At 43.2% G+C, this 25,143-nt stretch overlaps 2 protein-coding genes across 4 annotated transcripts in view; one reads left to right on the top strand and one right to left on the bottom strand.

Moving 5' to 3' along the window:
• Positions 1–18,565, top strand: part of SLC30A7 (solute carrier family 30 member 7) — a 29,046-nt gene extending 10,481 nt beyond the window's left edge. Inside the window, 4 exon segments of the mRNA XM_035902839.1 lie at positions 1,881–2,016; positions 13,293–13,383; positions 14,392–14,541; positions 17,431–18,565. Coding sequence (XP_035758732.1) covers positions 1,881–2,016; positions 13,293–13,383; positions 14,392–14,541; positions 17,431–17,478 — 425 coding nt within the window. The 3' untranslated portion in view covers positions 17,479–18,565.
• A 90-nt stretch (positions 18,566–18,655) lies between these two features.
• DPH5 (diphthamide biosynthesis 5) overlaps positions 18,656–25,143 on the bottom strand; it is a 25,935-nt gene continuing 19,447 nt past the window's right edge. For 2 of the 3 annotated variants that reach the window (XM_035902838.1, XM_035902837.1), the window contains exons 6-7: positions 24,364–24,467; positions 18,656–23,443 (exon numbers count right to left, since the gene is read on the bottom strand). In XM_035902838.1, the coding sequence (XP_035758731.1) occupies positions 23,220–23,443; positions 24,364–24,467 (328 nt within the window). In that variant the 3' untranslated portion in view covers positions 18,656–23,219. The remainder of the gene's footprint in view (positions 23,444–24,363; positions 24,468–25,143) is intronic. The other variant, XR_004843134.1, reaches the window with a different exon arrangement.

Raw genomic sequence — 25,143 nt, forward strand, 5'->3', positions numbered from 1 at the left:
TCTAGGAAGGAGTGCTTAAAAGCAGAAGCCTAAGGAGCCTATTTGCAATGTATGCATGCATTGGAAACTGAAAAACAGTAGTATTAAGATATTTCAAAAATGCAGATTGATGTAATTGTTTTACACCTGAGTGTAAAACTTGCATTTTCATCATTAGACAAGATGGTAATTCACTCTACATTCCTTTAAGCAGTATTGGAGTCTGTGATCTCCTAGCATTAGTGTAAATAAATTACTGATAATCTAGATGTCAGCTTTGAGCTTTGATTAATTTTTTTTTGAAGCATTCAAAAGTTAGAGGGAGAAAATTATTTCATGGAAGAGGTAGTCATTAGTTGGCATACCCAAATCTGTATACTGTTTTCTTATTGGATTAATTTCTGCCTTGTTTGTAGTCCTTGAAAAAGGAACATTTTCAACCTCATCCAGAATTTATAGTATATCATGTTACTTTTCCCTATACTCAGTACTTCAATAGAAGATACCTGAAAGTCAGTCTTTTCATGAAAGGCACATTTTAACTGAAGCATGTTAAAAAGACTCAATTTTATATCATATAATTCTATTTTATTTTTTTGAATACTGTGGTGGGTTGGCTCTGGCCAGCAACTAAGCACCCAGCAGCTGCTTGCCCACTCCTGCAGTGGGACAGGGAAGGGAAAAAAGCAAGAACTACTCTTTGATTGAGGTAAAGACAGTTTAGTAAGTGAAGGGCGGAAAAAAAAAAAAGAAAAAAACAAAAGAAAAAAAGAAAAAGAAAAACCCCAAGTGGTGCAAAGGCAGTTGCTCACCACCTCCCACCAGCAGCTTGATGCCCAGGAAGTCTCTGAGCAACAGCTATTTTGGAAGGACAGCTCCCCAGTTTGATTGCTGGGCTTGATGGTGCGTGGTACGGAATATCCCTCTGGTCAGCTGGGGTCAGCCTTCCTGGCCGTGTCCCCTCCCAGCATCTCTCCTACCCCAGCCACTTGGAGTGGGGCAGCGTGAGGAACAGAAGGGCTTGATGCTGTGCAAGCGCTGTTTGGCAACAGCTAAAACGTCGATGCGTTATCAGCGTGCTTTCAGCCACAAATCTGAACCACGGCATCGTGCGGGCTGCTGGGGAGAAAACCAAACTCCATCCCAGCCGGACCCAGTACAAATGTAGAGTTGGAAAAAATGACTGAAAAGCTGATTTATAGTTGTGCGTTGTTTTTGTGAGGAGGGATTATCAGAGTCTGGAGAATTGTATTCAGAAAGCTGTTCCTGAATGCCTGTTCCCATCGTTGCCAGCAGAGAGCTCCACAGGCTAAATTTTAGCTCGCTGCAAAGTGCTTATTCCTTTGTCTTCTAAGGTAGTGTGTTATTCTTCAAAATAAGAGTGGAGTTGTTCATGTCTGCAGTATTGTTTAATTCTCAGAATAATTTGTTTTGGGTTTCTTTGCCAAATAACTTCTCCAAGATGTTGTCAATGAAACGTTAGCATCTTTCAAAGCTTTACAGAGCTGTTTCTGTTAACAGTCCTTCCATCTTACACAGTACTTACCGTTGTCTGTGGGCAGTGGGGAACATGAGTCTCTTTACTGTAATTTGGGTGGGTATTGAATGAAAAAAATGTAGCTACATCTGTTAATCACTGCCTACGTTGATAGCCATGCCATGAAATACCCCGTACTGCTAAGTGCAGAAAATAATGTAAGTTCTTCAAATGCTCTGTATTTTACAAATACGCTGAAATCCTGTGGTCACTTTTTGTGTGTTTGACCAAAAATGGACCACAAATGTAACAAGCATAAATCATGTTTCCTAGTTCTTGCAACTCTTCTCTGTAAACTGTCTTTGAAATACCCCATTAGCTTTAAGAATACCAAGCTGTAATGACACCAATTAATCTCTTACAGGTGTATTCCTACACATCGTGGCAGACACGCTTGGAAGTATTGGTGTAATCATATCTGCTATACTGATGCAGAACTATGGCCTAATGATAGCAGATCCTATTTGTTCAATGCTGATAGCACTACTTATAGGCGTAAGGTAAGCGTTGCTATCGCTGATATTTGGTGGTATTTTTGACTCTAGTTATAGCACAAATTACAGCTCAGAAGAAAAAGTTTGTCTGTTATGCTGATGACTTAGGACATTTGCTTTTCTTCCAAGAGCGATACGTTACCTCTGTTAGGTACAGATGTTTTGGTGTGCTCTTAAATGAGCTGTCTTTCTTTTCCTTTTCTACAGCTACCGGCTTTTGCCCTTAAATCTGCATATTTTACCCCTGTTTGCATAATACTACAAAAATGTCTTTCAGGTTCAAACTGTAGAAAGCTTCCTCTCTGTATTTAGTACATGCTTACATAAACCAATGCAGCCCAGTAAATGGAGCAGAATGGCTGCAGGGCAGCAGAGCTGAGCCTGCTGGCACAGGATGTGCCCTTGTCCTTGACAAATCAAGGCTGGTAATTTTTTATTTTTTTTTTTTTTTTTCCCCCCCCCTGGTGAGAACGGTCTTTTCCTCTGTATTTGTATTCCGAGACACCCTTATTCCTTTTAAGATCTGATGGAAATGCTTCAAGTAGTTCTGGGCTTTCCCGGTCGTTGCTTACCCAGATCCCTGTAAATGTGAAGCTATTTGGATTCGGCTGGGCAAGCAAACGCTTCATTCAGTGACGCTGTTATTGAGGCTTTTCGAGCAGCAGTTCCAATGGTGGCACAGGGCAGAGAGCCACAACTCCAGTTACAACCTAATAACTGAAAACCTTTGTCTCTTCAGCCGCGGTGAATGTCATCTGATTAACAGCAGCGACTTACGCTATATATGGCATGTTTATACCATATGTGTGGCAACATTCACAGAATTATTGATGTGAATCTCCCTCTTTGTCAGAGTGGGGCAACACGCCTCAGGCACTGAATGGCCGCAGAAATCTGCGTGCTAGAGGTCGCTGTTAAATTATCACTTTCATGTAACCTTAATATGGTGACTTAAACCTCCTGTAATTTCATAAAGGACAGATTATTACAAACTAATCCCATTACTGAAATCTCAAAAAATGGGCAAGAAAATGTGCAGGTTATCAAGGGGGGAGAAACTTTTGCTGAGGTAATAGTGGAGTAAAACACAGGTTTCCATACACTGTATTTTAAAGGTCTGGCTTTGCACACAGCAAAGCTCGTGTGAGTGCTGATCAGAAAATACCACGTGAATGAGAAATTTTTTTTCTTCCATTCGTACAGAAGTTGGAAGACGACTACTTGCTGTAACAGAGGTTTGATAATAAAGCTGTTTATAGGTCTTCTGGCACAGATAGGAGGAACGCCTGAGGTCCATGCTGGAAATGCTGGAGAAGTTCACGGTTCAATGTGTCTTCTGAGCTGATACCAGCCCTCAGCCTGCAACGTTACTTTGTCAGTCCACCAGGCTTTAAGTGATCTCTCAAATCAGTATGCAGAGTGCAGTCAGCTGCGTCGCGGGCAGCAGAAGCAAGACTGCATTTCTTGCAGACTGACACATCCTGGCACAGCAGTGGAGCAAACACTAATTGCGAGCGGGGGGGTTAATATTTTTTTTTTTTAAGCAGTCCAACAGACTTAATTACTGATGGCTTTGCTTTAAGTGCACTCAAATGAGATCATAAACAAGATGACTGGCAGTTTCAGATGGGTATTATTTGGGAGCTTGAGTCTCCTTTTGTGGTGTTTGACTTTAGAAATCTTCATTTACACTTCTGCACATAAACCCGTTGTTTATTCTGCCTTTGTTCTTCACTATGCTGTGTGTGAGAAGTGCTCTTCCAGAATTAATGCAGAAGGTTTTTCAGATTTTCCCATAAGGTGATCTTTTGTAACAGTGGTGTGTGCGCCCAACTGATGATCGCTAGGATAGATAATAGTTTTGTCCTTAAACTTTTTTGAGACACCTAAATCTAACCTAGAGAAGACATTATACTCAAATTCTGTGAAATATAAATTTGAGAGGGAAAACATTGTTTAGAAAAGGAAGCTAAACTGGTAGTGTGGCAAGAGCTGTGTCTAGTATTTTTTTTTTTTAAATTGTCTTTTTGCTGATGGGGTGCACATGGGTTTGAGGTGGGGAGGGGGGGGATGTTCCTGGCCACTTCTGTGGACTTACTTGCAATCTTGATAAATAAGTTTTGGGGGGAATTTGGCTCTAGATTACATAATCATCTGCTGTTTCAGTGGAGTGTTTGTCAATTTTACGTGTGTGGAGTAGCCCACTCGTGTCCCTTTTACTAGGTAAACCAAATTTGATAAGATGGAGTGGGATAAGAGTGCGTGTGTGCCCCAACAAGTGGACCCATGCATGGGTGTTTAAAAATCAGGATCTGTTCTTTGTGGCTGTAATAAAGCAAACATAGTTTTGAGTCGGAGATGCAAAAGCCAGTCTGATAAAGTTGTCCAAAAGTTTTAATGCTGTCTGGGGACTTTCCCCAAGTTGGGACTGTAAAGCTTTGCTGCCTTCAAAAAGGGTTGTCTAAAAGCCCCAAGGTGTTGTCTGTGCTTGCAAGCGTACTTTAGCTGATTGGTTTAAATCTAAATAGTAGTGTATTTTATTGCTGATCTTCCAAAGCTCTTTTGCAAGACTCACACTTTAAGTATATGAAAGTGTCCATTTCCATTTTAATTAGCTGCTTAGACCTCTGGTTCTACATTAAATGCAGTAGTTATTAACTGATGAGCTAGAGCGGGCAATAATCTCCTTACTCTTGTTAGCGTTAGCCAACAGCTCTTAGTGAAAGCAAAACCATGAGCGTGGATGATCTTCTATGTCTTTGAGTACTGTGAAGCCTTAAAATAAAGCAGTTGAAAAGTGAAAATCTGTATGGAAATGCTTTTGGTCTTGGTTGTCAACTTGTTATTTGGGAGGGAGACTTCTTTCGTAGGAGAATGTCTTTTTACGTGTATATACCTTTGAGCTCTTGTCGTGTTGGCCTTCTGTCACTTGTTCTCAAATGCCAAATTATCGTACTGGATTACGACTTGCCTCTAGTGCAGGTGGTTTTCTATCATCAGGAAGGTATCTTAGGAAACAGTTGTGAATATTGCAGGTGACTACGTGAGTGTTAATCTAAAGTCATGGTGGGAGAGTGGTCCACACGTGAATTTTTTCTGTTAATTTTTAGATAACGAGAATGATAATCTGAATGTTACAGCCTAGAAACCCCGCTGGTTGTATATGAAAATAAAGTACACATTGAGCAAATTATTTTCATAATGTTGGACATTCCCAATACAATACAAACTGGTAAATAAGTTTTTACTCGTGTTGGTTGGTGGCTTTCTCCTCTAAGGGAAGGACCCTCAGGCTAGTCTAGATTACAGTTATCTCTTTGGATGTGTGTTTAGTCTAAGTAGTTGGTAGGCTTTCCGGCTGGAACGAGCTTGCATAGAGAGGAATGAGGACAGAATGGTAGATGTCAATTCAAGGCAGGAATCTTCTATAGGATAAAGAGCATTTTTGTAAACAGGATAATACGATTCTTTGAAAGAAGTCTTTGGGTTCCTAACTTCAAAAAGTAGTTTTCTTAATCTGAACAGTTTGGGACACTGTCACTATTGGGATTTGGGAAAGATTATATTCTTGCAGTATGCTGGGCATTATTGGAAGTATGTATTTGAAAACATGTTTGAATTATTTTCAACAAAACCAGGTTTATTTGCTGATGCTGAGCTTTCGGTATATGCACTGAAAAGAGGATTTCTTGTGGTAATAGGTGCAGGAGGAGCAGAGAGAATGGTGTGACAGTAGTTAGGTATGTGGGTTTGAGACTAGTGAGAATCCATTCTGTCTTTTTGATGAATTACATTGGCATGGGTTTTGGCCTGATGAGAGATTGTTATAGGAAGATCCAAGTAACACGTTATAGGAAGATCTAAGTAACCACTGTAGAACCAGCTCACAGCTTTTATATCCTGTAAAGATACTATGGTGCCAGTAGTACAAAGTATTCTAGAAAAGTCATGAGATTGGAAGAATAACAGATGCTGAATTTGGTATCCATTACTGGAGGTGGGATAGTATTTATGAAATCACATGGTATTTTGCTCTTACTTTCTTGAAATAAACAAATGAGTATAGTGGATTAACAAAACTATTGCCAAGAACTCTCAGGTTCTCAACTCCAGCTGCTTCATTATCTGAGCATGTATTGAAATTTTCTTGATGTTGAAAATAATTATCTCCTTGAATTTTGTCTCAAATTTTACAAAAATAAATACTTTGCAATTCAATTCCATAATTTTCCTGAAACCGATGATTAAGCATGGCTCAATTTAAAAATATATAGCAGTAAATCTGCATTAGTATGTTACACTTTGCATGTCCAAGCCAATTTTTAATCAAAATGTGGATATCATAGTGCACTTACATTTTTAGGTCATTAAGTAGCTGTTGCAATGTATTTATGCCATTTATGCCATTGCAGGAAGCTGTGTCTATGCTGAAAGTCTGACGGTATTGCATTCGTGCAGGTCATTTGATTTTAAATACGTACATTTTAGGAATGCGTATAGAACATTTCAGTGTAGTCCAAATGTATCGGGCAAAGGTGTAAGCTGTATAGCTTAAATTGTTTTAAATTACTTAAGCGGCCAAAGTAATGTTTTTGATTCTTCATGTGCAGTTAATGTTTGAGAGAAAAAGCTGGATGAAGTGATGGTGATAAGATGCCTTTAGAGGCTCAGGAGACTCTTTGAGGAGCTTTTTAACCGCTCGCTTTTTAGCAAGGGAATTTTCAAGAAAATGTTACATGAAAATGGAAAGACAAACTAAAGAAATTACTGTGTAATCTGTGAATTTAGTGTTTAATACTTGGTACATTTTTAGTTGTTTGAGAGTTTTAATGACTGACTTTGCTTTTTTTTTTTAATAAAATGCGCATATACCACTTAACCTCACAGTGATTTGGCTTCAATCATGTATCATCCAAGTTATTGTTGAATGGTTTGAGATAGAATTTGTGTGCAGGGCATGGTAAGGGGTAGGTTTGGTCTAGGGCTGCTTTTTTTTCTTTGAATCTGTGTTCTTTCTGGGATACTTACATATCCAAAGAGGGAATAAAGGCTGAACGCAAACCCTTATTCCCTTCCGTGGAACAGTGTCTAATAAGCCAGTAGAGTATCAAAGCAATTGCATGGGAGTGCAGAGAGGAATCGTTGCTCTTAATCCGAGGTTGCTTGCCTCTGGATGAAATAACTGTTCGTTCATTTTGAGTGTTTGCTTGCTTCAGTGTTGGGCAGCGCTCTCTGATTTCCTCCAGTCTTGCCTGCTCCTGTTAGTGGGTCTTCTCTGTTCAGTTTTCTGAAATGATGGCAACACTTGCCAAAAGAAATCTCAAAAATACCTGTGTAGGATGACTAAAGAACTTATCGTTGCAATGTAAAGCTGTACCACCTCTAATTTGTAACCTGTTTTGTCTTGTGCAGATGCACAAAGGGTTGAACAAGGCCTCTTCAGAGAAGTCAAGCAGTGCTTTTAATGCAAATGGTTGAGCCTTCCTGTAGACAACATCTCTAATTAGTGCAAATTGTCACCTACTGGCAGGGTTGCTGGGTGTTGCTCCTGTGATCCTTCACTAAGGCTGCTCTAAGGTGACATGTTCTCTGCCTAACTCCTCGTGGGTTAGCGCAGAACATTCTGGCTGCGCAGTGAAGATCCGGCGTGGGATTCTTCAGAGGTCGTTTTCACTGGCGAATAAATACACTTCTAAGCTTAGTGGAAGCAGAAATCGGGTAGCTCTTAGTAGAGCGTAGAGAGGTAAGAGCAGTTGCTTCCCTTTAGTAGACTACGACTGTCTACATCCCAGTAAAAGCCTGTCTCCAGTAGGATTATATGGAAATAATTGTTAATACCTATTACCTCTCATGCTTTAAAATTTATCTTTTTGGAGGAAGAAAAATACCCTCGTATTTCTGTTCCGATCTAGAGAGGCAAAGGCATAAAGCCAGACACTTTCCACTGTGCAAATTTCATTATGCTTTTACTTGCTGTAGAAAATTGTGTTTTCTCCATTTATGTATTCATCTGTCGAGTCTGGACAGCAGAGGGCTTGGTAGTTTGTGGTCTCTCAACTGGAGAGCTACGTTCTGCAGTCTCTTAAAATCTGTGTCGTACACCTATGGCCAGTGCTGAAGGGGGAGGCTGGTGTGGGTGGGGGGTGGTTGTAGCTCTTGCGTGTTCCTGGATGCTGTCACTAATGCCTGATGAATCTTTCTTGGATTACTTTCTGTACTATCTCATGCAAGTGTCCATTTAGTTATAAAGCATAATTAGGGCATGCTTAAAATAGATGAGTCTATTTTACTAGCCTTTTGTTTGAAATATTTTTTTTTAAAAAAAAAAGCTTGGCTATTTCATAGTTGTTCAGGTTGACACTCTTCAAGTTTTTCCGAGGTGTTTCCCTCATAATTTAATGTGCCTGAATCAATAACCAATTTCTTGAGTCTCTAAACTGCTTTTAATATTTAAAACTAAATGTTCATTTATTTTTTTAGCCTTAGGATTCCAAGCCTTATTCTGAAACGTTGAAGCAATTTTATTATTTCAGTCAGCTATGTGAAATTAGTCATCAAGCAAAAGCCACAACTCTGGTATAAAGCAAGAAGTTTGTCCGAAACCACTATTAGAGCCACATGTTTCTAGAAAGGCACAGTAGACTAAATATGATACTAGATTGGATAGAGCATGCAGACTACATATTAAGTGGTCAAAGAAATGAGGCAATTTACTTCAGTCATTTACTGGAGTTGTTTCCATGGGTTACATCATTTTTACATAAGGTCCAGAGCAGCTTGAACATGATATAATATGAAAGAGCTTTGGGGGAGGACATGCCTGTCTCATTTGGGGTATATGCCTCTAACGTTTGGGGCATAACAGTATAAAAAATTACATTTTTAAATGAAGTGCTGCGTTCACTAAGATTCAGAAGAAATGTTCTGTAGCAAAACTCCCCCAAACAAGCATGCTTGTCGGTGGTGGTGTTTTGAGCCATCGTTGCTGAATGGCCCGCGCTACATTTATTTACCGGGTAATGGTACCTGCCAGCCTTGCTTGGCAATCAAAGTACTCCATTGTTATGAGAACAGACAAGTTCAAATTGGAAAAGTAAATGTTAAACCTGTGATTCTTGTCTTGGGCAAAGCCTGCGGTCTGATTAAAATTGCCGTTGCCTAATAGAAAAATCTTATTGAAGTTCTGAAATAGGCTGGCAGGCTTGGCACTGCAGATGTGGAGGGTGGCTGGAGATAAAAAAAAAAGAAAAAAAAAGTTTTTGAAATCTGGCTGGAGATTTGGAGATTTTCAGCGATGGTATTTGAAGAACCATAGCTGGTCTTGAGTCTTAGCAGTGTTTGTTTACCTTCCGCAAAAATCCATCACAAGTATCCTCTATTTTCTGTAGTGCTGAGAGTGCTAAATGAATTTCCTGCTGCGCTCCGACTACAGTGACTGTGTGAAGGGTTCTTCGCCCCGGAGCTGTTTTCAGCCTTGCTGTCCGAATTCATGACAGTGCCAGGGGCTTGCTCGCTATGCCTGCAAAAACGGTGGCATCGAGAGGATGGGACCGGAATGGGTACGAGTATTGCCTGAAGGTGATGTGAGTTGATTAAGGGGCTGATGCTTTCACTCTTCACCATTAATCAAGCCATGTGCAGTAGTGGCAAGGCTGGATTTGTCAGGTTCACGCCAAGAGCTTTCATCTGTTTGAACACCTTTCGCTTCCTCCGTGACAGTGTGTGTGAAAGTGTGATGGTGTGCCGCCACCTCGTTTCGCACGCGTTAGCCGCCTCTGCTGCTACGGCTTTTGAAGAGGGTCTGTTTGTGTCCCGAGCCTTGCTGCGGGTTAGCGCCTCTCTCAAATTCCATTGTCTTGCATAAGGGTGTGATATTTTAAATTCAAGGCTTGGTAATCAGAGCCGGGGTGAAAACCGTGTCTGCTCTAGCTTTCAGACTGCTTATGCATGAAAAACCTCTCCAGTCGGTGCAAATTCAGCATTACTTATTTTCCTCAATAATCTTTTTGTAAATAAAAAAAATAAAAAGGGGAAGTACCAGTGCAATAGTTGCTACAGACACAACCACATATATTTTGCACTAATGACTAATGCAAAAAAAAAGGAAAGCTCGGTCAAATCCTCTAACCGCATTTTCAGCCTGCTTGGTACCGTCGTCTTTCCTAGTGTTTTCTTCAGTCACATGAGGCGGAGCTGGTATTTCTCGTGCCTCCCGGTGATTAATGCTGATTTTTAGTTAGTGTTTGAGAAAAGAGCATTCTGTGTGGCGTTTTGGGTTTTAATTAAAGGTTTTGTACCTCAGGAGTGGGCGTGAAACAGTGGAAAGCCTGAGACGTGGGGAAAGTGGGTTCTGTAGTTCATCGTCTTCGTTTGGCGTACAGTGAATGTAAGCTCGCGTCCTTTCGGATGCAGAGGTGCGCGCATGGGCGTCTGCGCTCTGACGGCGTTCGTGAGGGCGTCTTGCATCCCTGCAGCTGCCTTTTGGCCTTCTCAGCTTTGCAAAAGATAAATTTGTAGCTGAACACCGTGTCTAAGTTTGGGGAGGGAGGTGTGACCCAGGATACGCTTCAGCTTTCACCTGCAGTAGAAAGCCACATCCTGGTTTACCTCTATTCTTTGGACTTTCAAGGCGTTGCTGTTTCAGTTAAATACTCTGGCTTCAGCTTTTTTGTGAAGCCTGGATAAAAGCGTAACTTGTGCCGTGCCATTGCCAAAAACTTGCACAGGAGGTTTCTCTCTTTAAGCTTTAGCGTGGAGCCATTACAAAAACACGAATAGGTGAAGTCTTGCCAGCGGGGAGACTGGCTTGTAAGCTGTACCACCTGGGCTGGGAGTCGAGTCTTTCCCCATTCACCGTTTTGTGTATTAGTTGATTTTGAGCTAACGGTTCCAACACGTGCTGCTGGGATCTGCACCTCCTTGCCTGGCGAGGAGCCCGCCTGCGGGGCTCGTACACACCCTGCCGATGGCACAGGCTTCGCTTGGGAGATCCGTTTGCTTAGGAAGCCAGGTTTTCAGAATGAAGCAGAATCTGCGTCTTCAGCTGGAGAGCTCTCCAACGGGGTTTGAAGTTCCTCTTTTCACTGTGCATCCTGTTCCAGAATGAATCAACCAGTTTCACCGACCAAATCCCTTTTTGGAATGGGTTAACATGCCCCACCTTTTTTTTTTTTTTTTTTTTTTTTTTAATTTCCATAGTCTCTCTCTCTCCAAATCTCCTACTTGCCAGTTCATTTCCATTCCATCAGATGATGCACATCGGTTTTATCAAATAATGTAAATAAGTTGTGCAAATCAGACATTTTTTGGTTAGATTTATTTCATGGATTTTTTTTTTCCCCCACTTAGTGGTATGTTCCAATAAAAAGGCAAGCTCCTACATTCTCCTTTCCTCTACTCCTTTCCCTGGGGAAAAAATACACAGCCTGCGTGTGTGTGTGTTTTGAAGCCTTCAGATGCACGTGTTAGAGGGGCCGTGTTAAATTTATGGGGATGGAGACAGCGTTCAAAAATCTTGCATTCAGTTTGCATCCTGAACTTGTGGTTTTTATTAAGAAGCAAACCTGCATTTTAAATAGCGAGTTAAACTGAAATCAATTCAGCAATGGAGTACTTTGGCAGCTCCGGCTCCCTTCGATGTAATGCTTGTGACATGGACATTATTTAGCGAGATGGGTCCATTGATAAGGGAACCTTTTTCCCTAAACTTCTGTAATCCACTGTCAGTAGAATGTGACACTCCAATTAAGCCTCCTTTAGACAGACTGACAGTTATTGCATTGCTAATTGCTGGATTGTCTTGGTGACAGGTCCAGTTTAGGCAACTCCTGCCTGCCCCTAATTGCTTCTTCCTATTTCCGAACCGATTCCTCGGTGGCAGCGCAACTGTGTGAGGCCACGTGATGGAGCGCGTTAGGCGGTGAATTTGGCTGGAATAACCAGTGTGCCTGCAAGGAGACTTAATTTTCGGGTGGTTGTTTTTCCAGGGGTTCATTAGACAAGAGTTATGTACCCTCTAACTCCCTCCCCCCCCCGGCGAAGGATTAGCCAAGGAGCGAGCTGAGCAGTCGATCAGCTGGCACCGCTCCCATGCACAAATGGAACCATCTCCTTAAAAATGGAAAGGAGCGGTTAGGTCGTGCTGTTCGCCATCTGCAAACATACAGCTGCTCTGTGCAGCGCGTTCTACGTCGCTTCACGAGATCTTAAACAAGGCTGCTGTGGTTTCCTTTAACAGACAGCCCAATTAATCTCCTACAAATGTTTTCTGGTTGCTTTTTATCCCGTCACTCTCTGTACTCCAGCTGTGATGCCAGTGCTGAACACTGAAATTCAGCTTACAGTTTCTGAAACGTATCGTCGCTTTTGCTGTTAGGTGACTTGCATGCTCTTGAAACTGGATTGCTCTTTAAGTTTCGGGGTTGGGCTATAGATATTTGTCGTCATCTTAAATTTTAGGATGCTCTACTGAGCCAAACATGATGCGCTACTCTTAAACAAAAAATCACCATACTGAATACTTAATAAATAAATTTTTAGTGGTAACTTCAGGATATGGGCTTGCTGGTCTTCTGGTTTTATTAAAAAAAAAAAAGGGAAAGTAATAATAATAAAAAAGGGTATTAAGTGTCATCTTAGTTTGCTGATTAAACAAGACCATTTGGCAGGGAGGGAACCTCTAATTGCTTCCACATGTTTAATCCTTGAGCTTGGATGAGACCCTACCCTTAGTTCACTTCAAGAATATGCTAAATTGTCCGTTTCTGACAAAATAACTTTGTTATAGCTGGTCTGGTCCACACTAATTTTGTTTTACGATCTCCCCATTATTATCTTAGTTCATAAGAAAAATATGCCTTAAGCCAAAGACAAAAGCAAAAACCATTTCAGTTGCAGATTTTTATGGTTGGTTGTGAGCGATTGCCATTGAAGTAGGTTCTGGGTTTGAGCTGTACTTGTCAGCTGCTTTGCCCTGTAACTTTTAAGATATGAAGAGATTTCATCTCCAATCCCACGATTAAACTGTTAATCTTTTGTGATTGTCCACCAGTTGTCTCAGTGGAAAATCTGGGGGAGAAATAACCTTCCCTTTAGTAAGACACCGTCGCAATTTGAGCGGTCCTTTTATTTTCTGTGCCAGGTTTTCATGGCAACTTTCTCAGCTTCTGGTGAAACTACTAAAGAAAATCTCTTCGAGACCATTAAGGAAGGTTCTGTCGCCCTTTGTTCTGCATCTTTTGACAATGTAATAGTAGCTAACTTCCTTTTTTTTTTCTTTCCAGTATTGTTCCACTTTTAAAAGAATCCATTGGAATTTTGATGCAGCGAACTCCTCCTTCCCTGGAAAACGTCCTGCCTCAGTGCTACCAGCGGGTGAGCCCTTAGGCCGTTCTTGCTCCAGATGGAGCTGCTGACTGACTGAGCCCAGCTGAGGGGGGGGGGGCAGATTTTGTCACATTTTCCCAGTAGTGCCTGTGAGAGCTTCCTTAGATTGTACAACTGGAGGTGCCAGTTTGACTTTTTGTCTTCCTGAAGTCCTAAGTTGTATGTGGCTTCAGGTCTGTTTGTGTCTTAAAACGTGCTGTGTTGGTTTAGAAAAACAGCTCTTGAAGCTTTTCCTCTCAAAGTACTTTGTCCTCGCACAAGGTGGATGATGTCGCTGGAAGCGTATTTATAGGAGTGCGTAGGTTACTCTGGATTTGACCTCTCCTGGTCCTCCTGTTCAACTTGCTGTGTCGTGAACGTTTGAAGTGCCTTTGCAAAGTTAATGCAAAGCACGTGTAGGAGTGCCACCTCTCCTCAAGAAGTCACAGGGTTGTAATTGTCACGGGGAGGGTTTGCTAAAATCGGACAGAGGAAATAGAAGGATTTTGACAGGACAAGCCTAAGCCCTCAGAAAATATTTACAGAAATATTAATATATTTATATTAATAGTTACGTGTGACAATTGACTTACGGCACACCGGGCCATGAATCTGCTTTTCAGACAACAGTTAGACTATCACAAATTGGTTTATGGGGAAAATTCCTGAATTTGCAAAAACTGATGTTTTAATTGAATACCCTCTCAAATTTATTAACTGTGACATTTCTGTCTTGGCCACCACTGTTTTCAGAAACGATTTCAGTAAAATAGTTGCAGAACGTAAATGCAGCAAGTTACAAAATCTTGACACATACAGGTGGCATGGATGTTCTCACCTTGCTCACAGTTACCGAGATAGTAACAAGGGGTTTAAAGGAAATACCACAAATGGCACAGTGAACTAGGAGTAAAGAAAGCATCAGCTTCTATAGTATTTTCTGTAAAAAAAAAAAAAAGGTGGTACAGATAAACATTTTTCTGAAATACATTTTTAAAAACTTGCTTGTGTTTTTAGGTGCAGCAGTTGCAGGGAGTTTACAGTTTACACGATCCACATTTCTGGACCCTCTGTACTGATGTTTACATAGGGACTTTGAAATTATTAGTGGCTCCGGATGCCGATGGAAGGTGGATTCTAAGCCAGACTCACAATATTTTTACTCAGGTAAGTCTCACCAGTGGAAATCGCATCGCAGAGTGTAAATTCCCTGTCACGTGATGCGACATTGTAATTCTTATCAAGAAAAATGAAATGTTTCTGGGTTTGGTATCAGTGGGTTTTGAAAGCTGCTCTGCTCCAGCCGCACAGAACAATTTCAAAATACTCAGTAGCGTAGATGGCGTTGCTGCACCTCTCTGCATTGTTTTTTGATGCCGCTTAATGGAGATGACAGCCGTAGTTCTCCGAGGTGGATCACATTTAAGTTGAAACCCTATATTGACCTATGAGGAACCAAGAAAACAGATGAGGCTTCCCTCAAGATAGGGCTTCCGACCACAGACTGGGCCTGCTTACGTTTTTCACTGTGCTGATGCTGTACTTGCCATTCATTTCTGTCCCTCTACGAATGTATTTGTCATTCGTGTCCCTTTAAGAATGTATTTGTCATTCATTTCTGTCCCTCTAAGAATGTATTTGTCATTCATTTCTGTCCCTCTAAGAACCCATGGTCTTTGCATATTTTGTTGTCTTCTAGTAACAGCCCTGCTACAGTGATCCCTAGTTAAAGTATAACCACCAGTTGTCATGAACAGCGTGGTCCCCTTTATTTCCCTGCAGGCTATGGGTTTTTATATAGTGATAGCACTTGCAGCTGCTACGAGATGCTGGAATTCTTGCGAACAACAGAAACTTTATTAGAAGTTGATAGTTCTTCCTTTAAGATTAAAGTCTTACAAATTTTCAGAATTTCTATTTTCTATGGCCTCCTTACACTTTTAACCATCAAACCTGAAATTGAGCTTGGCTGCCTATTCCAGTAGAGCTGCTGGATATGAACGGTTTACAGGTAGAGCCCAGAGTCTTTAAGATAAAATAGAAATTCTTCTCCAGCAAGAGAATTCTGTGAAGAATAAATAAAGCTGGAAACTTACTCTGTCTCGCATACCATCCAGAGCCAAACAGCCTGGTTTTATTCTTGAGGTTGGAGGACTGCATTTGAGAAAACGGTTATATTTTTCCAGAATGTCCCTTCTCGTTTTTAAGTAACGGAGAGTTCTGTAGCTGATAGGAGACAAATGTTCCCGTTTATAACCCCTGCTTTAGGTAACACAGTACCGCCAGCTAAAGGGTAATGTTTTGGAGATATGTAAATCACTGACTTCTCTAAGGCGGTTGGACAGTGAGGAAAGGGGGCTTCTGACCAGGTAGATTTGTAAATAAAAAATGCTTCTGTCACCAGTTTAATTAGTGCTTGCATAAATGTTCTTTTCAAAGCTTTCTGCAGTGGGGAAGGTCCTTGTCGGCTCCCATGCACGTTCTTTCCCTTCTTCTAAATGTTCTACTGCTCTGCTGCATCGGCAGCTTTTGTGTGTGATGGCTCAGTGAATCCTTTAGGCATCTGATAAGCGCCCCTTTTATTAACTGGTTTATAACATCTATTAAAAATTCCAGACTGGATTTTTTGTTTGGTTTTAGTATGCATCTTGCATACTCAGTTTCTGGACTCTCAGGAGAAACAGCGCTGAAGCCAAACCCTACAACGTGCCGCCTTAGCGCATGAATTCCTTTGAACTCCTTACATTTTAAGGAATTTTAAAGCAGTCAGTCATGGGGAACCCAATAAAAATAAACACGCATACTTGTTGTTATGTTAGAGAGTTAGGGAAGGAGGATTTGTTGTTACAAATATTGTAAAATCAAGCTTTATTCATAAAGTTTGATCCTTTTTGAGATGTTCCATCGCATGCAGCTCTAGATGACGGAGTAGGCAGAAATCGGTCTGCATGGTTTATTCTGCAGACTGAAACTAAGGGGTATTTTGGGGGAAGGACTGCAGAACATCCTGTTACAAACTGGTTTTACATCTCAGGTCTCCAAAGGGCCTCATTTTCTGAGCGAGTCGTTAGCTCTCCAGCTGTTCTGTAGCTGTGTGTGTACCAAGAGCCGTGTGTCTAGGAAGGGAACTGGGGGAGCGATTCCCTGCCTGGCCTGCGGTGAGAAGCAGAGGAGCAGTGGGAGCCAGGAGAGATTTTTTTTCTCCTCAGTAATATTGGCCCTCGTTAATCTCAGTGCAATTGATTGTTGGTTTTGCTGCTCAACGGAGCTAAAAGCCAGTCGCTGGTAGTTGAAGACAGCCTGATCTTCAGCGGTGGTCCGCCTACCGCTTTGGGGGGGAGCCCGCTGGGCGACCAGTTGCCGTCGCCGCGGTGTTGCTGGCCCACTGCTGAGCTTAAACCAAATGCCTACTTAATTTATTTTTAATGCTGTTTTATACTGAATGATGGTAAACCTAAGCAAGTCCATCTGAGCCTAGCTTAACAGGGTTTCAGAGAATTGGTTTTGTACAATTCACGTACCTTCCCCAGATGTTACGTTAGCGTGTCACGATGGCATGTCCGTTCTCTGTAGCCATCGTTGCTGCTTGCCGAAATCTCGGCGTAGAACTGGTTCAAACAACGAATCCCATGTTACGCTCTTGGGCTTGGCTCTCTTTTAAACTGAGGCCTCTTCGAGCAGTGTACCTCCCCACCTCCCCAGAAGTTAAGCTTGTACAAAAGAAAGGAAGAATCGCTTTTGTGCAGCTTCGTGTGTGACTGTGCTTTAGGATGAATCGGAAAAGGCGATGGAGCAAAGCTAACGTTAATGTCTGATCACGTGTGCGCGCCTGACTGCGTCAAGAACTCTGTTCATACAGCGCTCTCGAAGTCTGTAGGTTTCCAAACTGCCAGTATCTCGGTGAATGATGTGCTAAATGGGGAAGATGAATTACAGAAAAGTAAGATATTATGGAGGTGCTGGCGAGGTAACTAGTGGTGTGGGCCGGTGCTCAGGACAGTTAAATTGCTTTGGCTTTGCAGGGTTTTGTTTTAACGCTCCTTCTCTTTTCCATAGGCAGGAGTAAGACAGCTTTACATACAGATCGATGTCGCAGCCATGTAGGGAGTGTCTGAAACTGTGCTGTTGGACCAAAGTTTCCTGTACTGTACCGGCTAAGAAGATGCTTCTCAAGACAGAGCCTGCCTCCACCGCCGCTCTGGAATTGACTGAATAGATTCCTGCCCTTGGGCTGTGGATGGAGTAAATATTGAATGAATGTTACAGACTTCGGGTCTTGTCTTTTTGTGGCCCCTAAACTTGTAAGTTTTTGAGGGTTTTTTACTTACTAAGATTGTGGTACTGGAAACCCCGTCATGTCTTCAGTAAAGCTGCTGAAACCACTGCTTGTTCCCATAAAACCAGTGTTATCAACAATTGGAAACTCGTTTTCTAGATAATGTCACGATGGCTGACATGCTTCGATAGAATTGTATGTTTGTACAATTGTTTGTACTTTGCAAACTTAACGAACCAAACCATATTGGGTTTTCAAAGTGCCTTTTATATCGGGAGAGGTATTTTCCAGCATCAATACGGAGCATCCAAGGGGTTTATTACTTTTCCAGATATCTTGTATGCGGTCTGATTATTTGCTCGTGATGTAATGGGGGGGTTGTGTATTTGCATAACTGTAGACGTTAGGCGTCCCGTCCCAAACCATCTTACCAAACAGAACAACTCCACATGTAAAAGGCAAAGCTGTTGGGAAGAGACTTGCTTCCAAAACAAGCTGGGTATTGTTGCACGTATCTTGTGGAAACTATTTCAGTCAAAATACGACATTGAACTCCAGTTCTTGGTCTCCTCATACCCTTGAGTAATGAGGCGTTACGTGACGCAACTGGCGTTCGTAGTCGCTGAAACAGCAGGAGGGAAGATGCTGGTGGTGGAAGCAATGCTTGAAGTTTTTGATCTTCCTAATTATGTGACGGGAAAAATTAAATCCCTAAATTGTTTGTGAGAGCTTAAATCTCCTTGATTTTAATCAGTTGTAATATTTTATTATTTTTTTTTTTTATTAAAGTGATTGGTGAGTTAACTTTTGCCTTTCCAAATACTGAGAATAGTTGTTCCTGGTTATACCTGAAATGGAAATAAGGACCATGGTTCGTGCTGTTTAAGGTTACGCTTTGTCCGGGTTGACAAGTCTGATATTTTTGATTATCTTGCCATAGCCTTGTGTGTTTTCATGGGGGGGAAAAAAAATAATTCTCAGTGCAGTAAGCTGTGGGGGTTTTTTTCCCTCAGAACCATTAGTCTGTCGTATCTTTCTAGCATTTATAATCACTTTAGGCTTTCAGATCTGAGCGTTGTTTTCAAAGACAATCTGCTGCACTACCACAGACGAGGATTCCTCTGTGCTGTAGGAGGTAACTTTGGAATGGAAGGGTTTATAAGAGGGCGTTTTTCAAACAGAATATTGTGGAGCAAAACACAAGAGAGGCGTTTCTCTGATAAATTGTAGCCACTACTGACTGGTACGGATTTTAAATATCCTTCTGGTACCTGATGTGTGGCAGTGCTGAAATCGAGGCCCTCCGAAGCCCACGATGTCTGTCTAAGTGCTCGGCACTGTGGAAGTACCGAAGATTCATTTGCAGAAATGGTTTGTTTGCCGCTGATGTTGCCGAATTCATGACAGAGATGAAGAGTTTGTTGCAATCGTTCTGTCGTTCCTATTGCAGCGCCTGAATTTTGATCTCTTTTCTTGTGAAAACACGATGCTTGCCGAATTAATAGCTGGTTCCTGACCTTTCCAGAGGAGATACTGACCCACCAACGCTGATTTTGTACAAAGCTTGGGGGCGTACTCTCGTGCTGGGAACTGAAAACTGGGCATAAAGAAGAACAGCAGCCAAAAGCCACGTACAGACTGCTTTTAGGCTTCCCAGTCTCCTCCCATCTTCAGGCCCTCCCTTACCCCTGTGGCTGGTTTCTGACCCTGTTCGCGTCTCCGGGGGATGGAGGTGCAGCATGCCCCCTTCTGCTCCCCTCGGGCTCCCTCCCAGAGCTCGGCCGGGCCGGGAGTTTGGCTGGGGGACGGGGTCTGGAAGTTACGGGGCGCAGGGTAGAGCGCAAACATCTGCAGAGCAGATTTGGGGATTGCAGTTTAAGATACCGATTGTATATATGGTCACAGAAAAGGTAATTAAATTACGATTGGGATAATAGGGCGGAGACCCCTCACCCTGCTTTGTAGTTGCCTATAGACTGCTTCTTGGTGGTTGACAGCACGATTTCTTGATTTTTTTGTTTTGATTTTTTTTTTTTAAATAGTTAATATTGCTACTATTTGAGGCTAGATTCCACTTCTAAAGGCAAGCCCCAGCCAACATCACTGCAGTTGGGTCACGATCCAAGAGCAGGCTTTGGCTTGTATCGCTTTCACGTGAGCGTCTTTTGGGACTGAGTATTCCTGGACTTGCTGAAGTACCGTGGTGCTGCCCAGGGTGCCGGGCTTGGCCACTATTTCAGTTTTTCTTCTTGAAACGACAACTACAAGTTGTTGCCAAGTGGGAATCTGCCCCAGTGGCCCTTGAGTTTGTTGGTTGTGGGGGTCTTTTTAAGATTTATACCTACAAGCTTTTTAAATATGGGAAATTGAGTGGAAAATCCTGTAAGCTGGTTATAATTCTATTTTATGATACTTATTTTAACAATTTTTTGACATCTTTTTTGTTGCTTGGAAGGATTTATCTGGCTGCTGGAAGCATCTGTACAAGTCTGAGTTTTCTGAGGTAGCACTTTGTCATTTCTAAGGACAAGTGGATGTTTTTAAAGTAAGAAATGTACCGTTTGTTAAATATAACTGCAGATAGCGTAGGGAAGTCAGATTCAAAGTAGACGCCAAGCCTTTTTAGGCTTTCTGAAAAAGGATAAGCATCACAAAATTTACAGAAGGAGGTAGACGACGTGTCTGTGTCCAGCAGGTACCCACAGTCACATCTAGTGTGTCAGGAAATGAGTGACATCTGATTTATTTTTCCTCCCTACTAAGGGGGTGCTGGCTCTGGCTTTAGGAGCGTGCAAATCGCGCAACTGACGGTGCAGCTTTTCTGACCCTGAGGGCCAAAGCACCATGATTTTGTGTTTTGCCGATTACCAACGCCTAGCTTATTACACAGCACTTTGCTTCCAACACTTCACTGGCGATGCATTGCAGCATTTAAACACAGATTTGTGAGAGATGGGTGAACGTCTGCAGAGCGTCTGCTAAAACTCAGCTTCCTGCTCTCCAGCACTCAGTTTTGAACCAAGTCTTCAGAGTGCGATTTTTTGGGGGGGTTTTTTCCTCATGTTTTCATGTAGCCGAAGCTTGCTGTGGGGTTGTTTTCTGTGACTGAAAACAGTAACTTAGAACCACACCGTCCCAAAGACCGAGCCTGCAAACTGCAGGGTTTTTACAGGACCTACAGCAAAATAAGAAGATAACCCAAGTGCTACAGCGTGCCTGCACCCGAGCGCCCCAGCTGCCTGCCACGGCCAGGAACCGCGGGAGAGGAGGCCTCTCCAGGGTGGGCAGTGAAGCTGCTCCCCTGGGGGCCGCTCCCGGGTCGTGCCCACGGGTGGGCTCCTTCCTCTCCTCGCTGCAGCGAGCCAGCCCGCTCCTGCGATTCGCTAAACCAGGGCAGAAAGTGCTGCTCCAAATACGTGACTCTGCTTTTTATGTAATACTGCTTACTACAGCAAAACTTCAACTGCATCATTAGTAAGAGCTGCTGACGCTATTTTTACATAAAAATTGAAACTGCTGCTGCTAATCAAGTGGACCTGAGCAATTCTTAACGTTCTTCATTTTTTTTCTGAAGAAGAGCAGCCAGGTTTGAAGGCGAAGGGAAGCAAGGGGATCTCTCCTTAACTGCTGTGAGTGGGTCTGGTTTGGGAATGTCAGCACGATACAGGAGGGGAGAGAAGCTGCTCTTGAAGGGCAGTTTTCCACCCTTTGTGCCCCTGTGCAATCAAATTGTGAAGTTCACGGCTTTCCTCAGTGCAGATTTCAGCCGCAGAAACCTTCAAACTTCTATAAATGCAAATCCTAATCAATGCTCCTGTACCAACGGCTTTAAGTACCAGTTCAGAGCAACAGCCGTAGTTACTCATTAAATAAGCCTGGTCCCCTTTTCCCCAGCAGCCATCAGACGGCCACTTGCTGTGATCCCAATTCTCCCACCCCTTCTGAGCATGTTTGGGAATGAGTAGAGAGGGATTGTCTTTTTTTTTTTTTTTTATTTTTTCCCCATTATAATCTGTGTCTCTGACCCCTCACACTGACTCGGTGGTCAGTTCCTCCTTTACACTTCTGTGAAGCCCCTGCCTGCAGCCTGCCGGGATTCATTCCCTCTTGGATTTCTCCCCCGTTGGGGCTCTGTTGCGGTGACCATCCCCGCTGGGACTTCACTGGCCAGCGGCTGCTGCGGTGTGAAAAGCCCCAGCTACGCCTCTGCCCTGCCTGGCGCGCGGCCTCGCGGTGCGCGCGTGCCGGCTCAGCTGCGCGGCTGCTTCTGTGAGCCAGGAACCTGGAAATAACGCGTAAAAGGAGTTGGGGATTTCGCTTCCCACGCCTGTTGAAGTCTTTTCGTGTGCGTGCTGGGATCTTGTACCAGAGTTAAATGAAACGCTACGGTGTTTTGGCCGAGGTGTGAAATACTGTGAATGAAGAAATTGCCAAAATCATTCCCGGTAGCGTACAGCCCGCAGCTTGCACTCAGCGTATCGCTTGCCTTTGCCTTTAGATTACAGGAATTACTCTTGGCCGTGAGCTTGAGCTGACCAGTGCAGCATTTCAAACACCTGTGAAGAAATCTCAGTGATACCAGGAGGCAGCTCACTGAAATTCCGACGACCTTGTGTGACTTTGCTCTGGAATGCTCATGTTAGTAGCTTAGCCATGACTTGTCCCAAGTGCAATATTAGAAATTTTTAATGTAATCTTTTCTACTTGAATACAGTCTATATAAAATGTTAAATATTCTATATTGCTGAAAAGATACGGGATCAAATTTCTTTCCAATAAATCTTCAAATTAAAAAAACTACGCATACAGGTCTGCTTTGTTGTCACAGGTACTGCGAAGCCTCGTTGAAATAGCAGCCGCCATCCTCCATTAGCTGATTTTTAAAGACAGTCCTTGCAGTCTGCTTCCTGAGAATCGGCCTGAGGTTAACTGCGCTTGCTGCTGTCTGAGCCCAGCACTTCACAAATGAAGAAATCCAGGTGTATTTTAAGTTGCAACCTTCTGAAATAAGAAACTTCTGTGCAGCTTCTCTCCGTTTCACCAACTGACCAAGGGTCGAGTTCTTGTTTTTCTTGGTTTAGACACAAAGAACCTTCTCACCTGGCTGTATTCACTCGCCCAAGCGTGACGCTGGCTGCAGCCCGAGCAGGTTGTGCATGCGAACGGTTTCTGTTGGTGAGAGATGTACTAAAGCTCTGGAAAGCTGAAAAGCAAAATTTAACATCTGAAACGCACTGACAACCACGTACGCAGCAGGCTTGGCTACAGCAAAAGCCGTGCCAGGCAGGCACGCGGTACTTCTGCCCTCCTCCGCTGGCACTTCTTACCCCAGCCGTCAGCCCCCGACCGAATCAAAGGAGGTTTAAGGTGTCAGGGCTTCCAGAGGCGTCTGTGAGGCAGAAGCTGACACCAGCAGGTCCGCTTGCGGTGCAGGTTCCTACGGCGTGGTCTTCCGAAGCAACAGACAGTCTAACTGCGCTCAGCTAGCAAGCTCTGAATGTTCACAGCAGTAACTGTCTGCTGTCACGAAATCAAAGCGGGAATAAAAATGTAAATGCCTCATTTTTATTTAGGTGGTGCTTTGAAATGCGTTGTTTTGAAAACTGGAGCTATCTACAGAAAAAAGCTTAAGCATTTCTAATTCCAGAGGATGGGTAGTGCCCGTCACAATCAACGAGTGCAGCGGCCCGCCCAATTCCACTGTGGCCATCTCAGACAGCGGGCCTGAAGCAATCTTCTGGTCCGGAGCGCCCACGCGTGCGAGGCCAACACAAATCGTGCTTTCAGTAATTTCTGTAAGGAAGAAGATTAAATGCTTGATTTATTGACTAACGGTCCTATCATAAAAGACAAAGTACTCAAAACGTGCTTAAACCTGAACCCTGCTTTCTTAAAACTCCAGTTCCTAAGTGATTGGAGCGGCCCAGAAGCAGTTTGTTCTTCCAGGCACATGAAGCTGCAGCTAAGGGAGGCCTCTAGGCGAGAATGGGAAGGCAGCAGACGTAGAACACAAAATCCACTCAGGAGTTGTGTTCACTCTGAGGAAGCTGCTGCTCCCGATTCACACTCTAACGGATAAAATGAAAGAGATTTTCATGGTAACAGTTTTAAGGCATAAACTTTTAAAAGGAGGACTATAGCTCGATGAATTTCTATTGGAAAGAATTTTTCTGTGACGCAGCTGAGCCATCGCTCCAGCCGCTGCGATTTCAGCCTTGGTCTCAGTAAACATCTTTCACAGTTTGCTCTCGACTAGCGCTAAGAATTCAAGGTCAAAATCACAGTTCTGCATCGTTGGGTTAACCCAGATTCACGCGGGTATTCACATAGAGCAGAGCGCAACCAGACTAAACAAAACGTAGCAGAGATTTTCTTTTTTGAGGCTCGACTGATCTAAAACACTCAGAATCCTTCTGCCTCCTGCAACTCTAGCGGATCAAAGCGCTCGCAGATGAAGAGGGATAGAAACGGCGCAAGGGTCACCAAATGGAAAACCTCCAGGAGCCACCGGTGCTCGTTCCTCCGCGCTCCCTGAGCGACACCGTGTTCAAGCACTGCCAAATCCATCTCGTGACTAGGATTTAAGGCAGCCGGGTTCCGCTGCGGAGCAAGAGGATGCTGAGCTTGAGAGGGAGGGAGCAGCATTGAGGGGCTCGCCGGGAAGCGTGACCCGAGAGGGGCTGGAGCGGATAGGAATGGCGCAGTGACGGTACCTGGCTCTGCTCCCTGGAGCCTCCTGCTTGCAATAATGGCAAGAAGCTGTTCCGCAGCTTGATTCACGCTCATGTAGCGTGGGGGCTCGTAAATCTTCCTTCCTCTGCAGGGAAAGAAAAGCAGAGAAGTTGCACACATAAGCCTCTCTGTTATCCCTAGCGTTCTCCCAGTTTATTTCAAGAAGCCTCCAGCCCAGCAAATTGAACTTAAACAGGCCCAGGCTCTCCGGCTGGGCCTTTTAGACAAGAGTGGAGTTTTTAGGGGAGACAGAAGGCTCTTGTGCTCTCAGCACACCTATGCAAGGGCAGGGCCTCTGGCCGGCAGGTCCCGCGAGGCCTAAAAGCAACTGCAGCTGCTGGAAGCAATATGCAGGTTTTGCAGATGCATTAGACTTAAATTCAAGGGCAAACTACTGTTTTTCTGGCAAATGCCCTGTAGGCAGCTGATTACAGACTGGAAATACCTTCTGAACTGAAATGCTGCTTGCTTTGCCAACTGTGGATTCAGTCAAACAGATTTTATTTTGAAACTCCAGAATAAACAAACCTCAATGATACTGTGAGGCTTCACGAATGTTAATTTAGGCCGGCGTTACAGCATGCGTATAAAGTAACCATTTATATTTGCCACTGTCAAAACATACAGATTGCAGAGAGGTGGTTACGATGTGGCAGGAGCTTTGTTGAATACAGTTAAATGAACTTCAAAGCCTTTTCTAGCTCTTGCTTCTTTAGCTGCTTCTAAGGGGTGGTATGCATTCAGCACTTCACACTGCTCCT

Source organism: Egretta garzetta, unplaced genomic scaffold, assembly GCF_000687185.1.
Source record: "Egretta garzetta isolate BGI_Z169 unplaced genomic scaffold, ASM68718v1 scaffold149, whole genome shotgun sequence".
NCBI lineage: Eukaryota > Metazoa > Chordata > Aves > Pelecaniformes > Ardeidae > Egretta > Egretta garzetta.